The sequence below is a fragment of the Quercus suber genome, unplaced genomic scaffold, assembly GCF_002906115.3.
Source record: "Quercus suber isolate HL8 unplaced genomic scaffold, Cork oak 2.0 scaffold_20, whole genome shotgun sequence".
NCBI lineage: Eukaryota > Viridiplantae > Streptophyta > Magnoliopsida > Fagales > Fagaceae > Quercus > Quercus suber.
The window spans coordinates 1,456,338-1,463,512 of NW_027069485.1; the positions used below are offsets into that span (position 1 = coordinate 1,456,338).

The 7,175-nt window shown below is 30.9% G+C and overlaps 1 protein-coding gene across 1 annotated transcript; it reads left to right on the forward strand.

Annotated features, from left to right (window-relative positions):
* The first annotated feature begins 3,213 nt into the window (after positions 1-3,213).
* Positions 3,214-6,779, forward strand: LOC112024123 (probable calcium-binding protein CML33). Its single transcript, XM_065763078.1, has 2 exons — positions 3,214-3,508; positions 6,556-6,779. The coding sequence occupies exons 1-2, from the start codon at positions 3,214-3,216 to the stop codon at positions 6,777-6,779; spliced, it is 519 nt and encodes a 172-aa protein (XP_065619150.1).
* The last annotated feature ends 396 nt before the right edge of the window (positions 6,780-7,175 follow it).

Genomic DNA, 7,175 nt, shown 5'->3' on the forward strand with positions numbered 1-7,175 from the left:
GGGGGGGGGACGTTATATAGAGCCTCTAATTAAGGACTTAATATAATATATATATATATATATATATAAATACTATGCAATCCAAAAATTTAAATCTATGTGTTCACTCAATTAAATATATATTAAGTTTCTCAAATTCTTTATTTATTTATTTATTTTTGTTCTATGTGAAAATTTTATCATACACTGTATACCCAATTAACTATTACTTATCGGTGGATCGCTTTGCAATTGGTGGCATAGCATAAGCATTACAAAACATCTTCATTTGTCATACTGTTTGTTCCCTTGACTACTGTTAGGACATATGTGAATCATGTTAGGAACATATATCATCTAGAATTGACTAATATTTTGACAAAACATAATTTACTTGTAATTGGGTAGATCTAGGATGTGTTTAATATTTCAAGAAACAAGACTTTAAGTCCAAGTGTTAAAGCCACACAAATTTGTCCAAGAAACAAGTGAAGAAGTGTTGAATTTTAAAACTCGTCAGTTAGCTCAACAGATAGCATCTATCAAGGTTTAAAAGGGATCTTCAGCCCGATGATCAATAGTTGCTTGATAGATAATTTATCTATTGAGATTTATGAAAATAATTTTTTCAGCTCTAATTTCACACATATTCGTGTATACATGTTTAGATTTTCTTTTCTCACAACCCTAAACATATATAAGGATTATTTTAAGGGCCGTCACAGCCGATGAAAGTGAATGCAACTTAATGCAAAAGTTTTTAACAAGCATATTGTAACCGGAGACATATGCCCTAGTTCATTTTTCTCTTGGAGAAGCTGCTGCATTTGTATGCCATAAAGTTTTGTAACCAAAGAGTTTCGTAATCTTCATTGTGTTGATGAATTAAAGAATTTTGTAGCCAACATCTTTCTTAAGTTGGTGGTTAGTCACGTATTTGGATCTGTGTATCAATTGGTTAGTCACATACTAGGAGCTGTGCATTGAAAATGAGAGATTATCACTATAGAACAACTCCAATTGGATATTGGGGTAAGGGTTCAACTGTAGGTTGGTATAAGGTACTGGGATTCCTTTACTTGTAATCGCTTATTGTGATAATAGTGATTTTTCGGAAGTGGTAACCTTAAAATCACTTGGTGAGGTTTTGCCTTGGAGATTTTCCCCATTTGTAAACAAATCATCGTGTCAAATTTATTTTTTACTGCATATTAACTTAGTTGGTGATTTATTTGTCCTGCTACGCGTATTGCCTGTTAATTGAATTAATTAATTAATTAGGTTAATTAATTGGTTAATTCATCATAAGGGGTCAATACATTCATGTCCTATCAACTACAAGAAGAAGTACTTATGAAAAAAAAATGATTTGGATAATTGGATCGGTTTTGTTATGTGCCCAATTTTTTATTGGTTGCATTAAGGGAATCAAGATCTCTTAATTTCATAAATGGACTGTTTTAAGGGAGTACAAATTTCCAAGTTATAATTGTTAACAGTTTATAATTAAGGAAATTATGACAACCCTTTATTCATTGTTAATATATAAATTTATATAAGGCTAACTTCCAATTAGATTGATGAACAGTATATATTATAACTTCCTATAACTAATTGATAAGATTAATCATAGTTCATCCTAATCCAAACCAATCTAACTAATCTTAATTCAATTTAATTTATTTAAATCAGCAAAACATATCTTTTTCATTTCTTCTAGAAGACACCCTTGTCATCAAGGGTTTTTCTTCTTCTTCTTCCTCAATCTTCATGAAGAACTCTTTGATTTCATACATGTTGGCATTTTGGATTTGATCTGCCTCCCTTTCTTACATTCTTCAAGTTTTTTTTTTTTTGAAAAGCATGCATTTAGCTTTTCCATATGAATAACGTAGAGATAGAAAGGTTGGAAGGCTGTTTTACTTTTACATCTTTCTGACTGTAGTTTTCCTTCTTTTGTGCCATTATTTTGAAACTCTCCATTGTCAGTGTGTCTTTCATAATCATGGTGTGCCTTTTCATAAGCTTGCAACCTTTCTCCTTCCGTGAGATGGAGACATGTTGAACTTCTTGAATAACTGAGTGGTTTTCTCCGTAATTTGTTTCATTTGCTGCAGACCAGAGATAAGGGAGATAACCTTTTGCTCCAATTGCTTCATTGATCCATATTTTGATTCCAAATTGTTATGCACCCAAGTTTTTATTGGTTACTTTGTTACCTCCTAGATAAATAGACTACTTAAAAAAAGTCCAGACCTCTAGTTAACAATTTATAATATAGTAGATCATGATTATTTTTTGTTCATTGTCAACATGAATTTATAGAAAATTGACTTCTAATTAATTAGATGAACAATAAATACTAACTTCCTATAATGTATCAATAAAACTAATTATAATTCATTCTAATCCAAACAAATCTAACTAATTCTATTCTAAACTAATTTTTTGTGGATTCTAGTTAGCTTTATTGGGGGTAAAGTCTCTGATAGTTGAACAAGTTAAAGATTAGAGTTTAATTCTCGCCTACACTAAAAATTAATTAATATTTTAGTTCGAAGATAAAAAGTACAACCATCAGTAAAACATATATTTTATCATTCCTTATCCACTATTAATTAAAATAAATTACGCTAATGTATAACAACTTTGCACATTACTTGCCAGTTATTCCTTTGAATAATTGCAAAAGTTTTGGAAGTGTTACTGAAAATTGAGGAACTACTATAAGCAAATGGCTAACAACAGCCTACGACATTGCAAGCAGATCATTTGGTTTATCATCTACGAGAGTAAATATGCGTAATCTGCTCAACTAATTAGGAAGTGGATTTGAGTAATTTGACACTTCCATCTATATGTCTTTATTATTATTATTATCAAAAGGGAAGCTTTATTTATATTTTGTATATTTATGCAACATGCACCTAGCAAAATTAATAGATTCATGAACCAAGTTTATGCTACCGTCCATGATGGACGGTCCATCTATATATGCTTGGGTACCATATTTTGTCTCATTAGGCACATCCCGCAAGTTCTAAAAGCTAAAAAAGAGTAAAGAGAATAAAACAAATGCGCACTCATATCAAATTGAAGTTGGCCTCTGTTCTATATAAATTGATTAAATTCATTCTCAACACTCTCTTATCACACAGCAAGCAAACTCTTATATATATAGCTCCCAATATTCAAGTTTAACACCAACGAAAACCCGAATTCCCAGCCAAAAAAATGAGTCATGCTAGGTTTAAGTCTGCTCCTGCTAACCGCACTAAGAGAGAGACCAATTCTGTTGCTATTACATGTGGTGAAGAGCAGATGAAGAATGTATTTGGGCGCTCTGACTCAGACAAAGATGGCTACCTCAGCAAGCAAGAGCTTAAGAAGGCCTTCAGCGATTTAGGAGTTGAATTCCCGAGCTTGCGCGCTATGTCAGCACTCTGGCATGCTGATGATAATGGTGATAATTACATCAGCAAGAAAGAGTTGGCTGAGCTAGTGAAATACACATCAACAATGAATACATGTACTAATAAATAGGCCTTGTTTTATTGTTTTAACCCATTTTTTAGGAGATGGGGTGGATTATAAGAATAAATGAATAATAAAAATAAAATGTCTACCTTTGTTTAATGGGGATAGCAAATGAAGTTTAAGTGTTGTAACATGTTCTGGATATGGAACCTAGATTTGCAATACATGCTTAATTAAATATGATAACTTCTCTTATTCCTGGTGTAATAACATTGGAATTTTTTCTTTTTTTGGATGAATTATTCCTCAGTTTCTCTAGCAGCTCTAAAGAAAAAGAATAAACTTTGTTCTTTTATATTGGTGGATTTCAGCCAAATATGGCCATGGAATATTCCATGATATTTAAGAGAATCAGTGCTTGTGTAAGTTTTTCGAACCGGAGTTTTTTTATTTAGCATTATGAACTAAATTGATACAAGTTTATAAATTTAATTGAACTCTAATGTTTATATAATTTGTTATGTCTGTAGTGTTTAGGTTGGCAAATTGTGAACAAAAGTGCGAGTTAGATATGTTAAATGTGTTTTCAAGTACAGGTCAATTCCATAACAACTCAAGGAAAAGGAAGCTTATGTATTCTTGAACCTATGTCGACAACTAGTTGATTGATCAAGATTAATCTTGACAGCCCTCTCTATAATTAGTTGATTGATCGAAAATAATAATTAACCTCGATTCTTAATTAGGCCCATTAAGCCAATCCATGAGTCGGAATTTTAGCCCTACTTGCTAGAGTATAAAAGGAATCATTAATATTAGTAGTCGTCTAAATAACAAAAGAGAGAGCCTTATGCCTGGGGTTTGTGCTTTTTCTCTTAAGTTCACCAACATACCGAATACACCAAAGATCTGAAGGTCGGTACTTGGTGAACCATCCAATTGAAGCTATGGTACTAAAAACAGTCAAGCTTTTATGAAGAATCTTTTAGGGTAGACTTTGAAGTTGCAAGTGGAGAGTTCCTGAAAATCCAAAGTAGAATAACTTAAGGTTGGAATAGTGGTCATATGAGTAAGTTTTTGCCGGAGGTAGCGATAGAAGTTAAGATTGATTTCTATTCTAAGAACTTCAATTTTATTTAGTGGATCTCTGTCTTAGGGTTGGTGGTTAAACAGTTGATTTTTTTTTTCATTGGTAGTTAGTTGTCATTGGTTTTTCACATCATGACTGCGTCCTTGATTTCTGCATTCTATTTTTTATTTTTATTTTTTTACAATATTCTTTATATGACTTTTTTTTTAAAAAATAAAAATTCTTTATATGACTTAATTAATGTGAAGTGAAATTCATACATAATTGATTAATTAATCAATTCGATTTTAATTCCATTTAAATTGTCAATATATGGGGTCAAAAGACTAAACAATATCCGAACATAAGTCAAGAACTACATTAAAAGTCTGGCAAAAATAACCGGAAAAAATAAAAATAATATTCCCTATAATCCCATGTTCTCTCTTTAAGAAGCTTTATAAACACCAAAGTTTTGGATAGAAAATAAACACTAAAGTTTATTCGTTTCAATCTCCACGGACCAGACTACGGTCCATATAACATTATTAGGCTATTAGCAGATATCGGGTATATGCTTTTTTGGCCTCTACGCAACTTTGTGTGGGTTACTATCAGAAACTATATCCTAGCTAGGTTTGGTATAGGATAAGATTATCGATCATTTCTAGCAAATCTTCTTCTTCTTTTCACACACACACACACACTATCTTTTAGCCACCAGTCTTGTTCATGACACTTCATTATATAACCTCCCAAAACTTTTTGACTGAGAAAAGTAAATAAGCATCAATTGCTATTCATAGTGAATTTCTTATTATCAAAAAGCCTTGGCTCCTTGCTACCACTTCTCTTGTCGCCCATAATAACAAAAAAGTAATATTATGCTTGTGTTTTGCTGTGATTGTTTTTCTTGGTTTATTTTATTTAAAAAATAATTTGGGTATAAGTATAGCTATATATAAAATATAAATATCTGTGCATTAATTTTAAAACTTTATACATAAATTTTGCTATAAAATGGATCTTAAGCTAAAACAAACAGCCCTTAACCTTGTATATACTCTAAATATTTTGTTACTTATAAGTTAATGTGATTATTATAAATATATGTGATGGCTTAGGGTATAAATTTTACGCATAATAAGAATAAAAACCCTGTTTTGGCCTTTTCCATTTTGACCAATACAGGATTATAACCCAGCCCGACTTGTTTGCCAAGCATCTATTATTAAATCTAAATTTTAATTTAATGGATCTATTTTCAATTTATATTTATACACTACAGTTATTTTAGATTTTTTTTTTTAATGTTATAGATAAATATATTAATGAAATTACTTATAAACTTAACGTACAATTCTCAGATATACATATTTTTAGTGTTAATTAGATCTAATAATAGTATTTTTTTTTTTTGGGTGTAAATTTCACTATAAATTGTCTTTCCAATTATTTACATTTTTTCTTTATCAATCGTTTTATATTTTATTTTTAAACTCTATATATTCAAATTTTTAGGTGATTTAAATTTATGTAATGTTTTAAGTGTAACATACACAGGTGTTTTCTTATCTTTTTTGTGTGGAATTAATAGATTAATATGCTAATAGAAATTACAGGACTATTAATGTAAGGATTTATGCATTATTCAATTTTTATTTTTTATTTGTTTTAGAAGATATATGAAAAAATATATTGAAAAGTACATTTGAGGGATTTTTTTTTTCACATAAAAAAAAGGTCATATCAGATTAATTAATCTGATGCGTCAAAGACCGGGAATATTTCTCTTGCATCAAATGTGTATTTCTATAATTTGAATAAAAATACTAGCTACAAGATAAATTGGAATAAAGGTACAAAGATATACATGGGAGCCACATCTCTCTAGAAATCAATGTTGCTCTCAAACTCCTTGTAGTGCAATTAAGTGTGACTCTATTAGCAAACAAATCCTATCCAAAGTCGATCACAAATGGGCAGGAAAGTTACAGTGTATAAACCTACGAGTGTTTTATACACTAAAGATCAGCTAATGAATGTTTTCAAGAGCCATGATGCTGATGGAGATGGAAAACTTTCAAGGGAAGAGCTGAAGAAAGCATTCAAATATCTTGGCTCGCGTTGGTGTTCTTATAGAACTGAGCAGGCACTCCGGTGTACTGATGCTAACGATGATGGGTACATTGATGAAAAGGAGTTGGAAAGGCTAGTTGATTACACCCTAGAACGCCAGTACACCATTGTGTAGATCTTCTAGTTCAAGATATTGTGTCTCTTTTTCTTTTTCCTTTTTTTAAACTTTGATAGTTTAGGAAGATGGAATTTAATGTTTGAACAGCTCCACTGAAAACACCGAAAAGTGCTAGTTGAATTACAAGCCTCTTTGGTAGCTTTAGAGATTGCCTAATAGTATAATGTTTGTCTTTGTGTATATGTAGTTGGGGAGAAAAGGAACTTCTTGTCCTTCTTATGAGAGTATATATGAACCAACTCTAAATCAGCTATTGTATATGTTAATATTTAACATAGCATATTACAACTTGTTGACGATGAAAGGGCTTGAATGTAATGCCAGGCACTACTCAAATTTTCAAAAATATTTAATTTGTCTATCAAGCACAAGCCGTACTTAACATTATTTGTA

What these genes read in the sequence shown, in the direction of transcription:
- LOC112024123 (XM_065763078.1), top strand. Translation starts at nt 3,214, where the DNA reads ATGAGTCATGCTAGGTTTAAGTCTGCTCCTGCTAACCGCACTAAGAGA. An exon ending in CACATCAACAATGAATACAT is followed by an intron (nt 3,509 to 6,555) that starts GTACTAATAAAT and finishes TATACACTAAAG; the next exon opens with ATCAGCTAATGAATGTTTTC.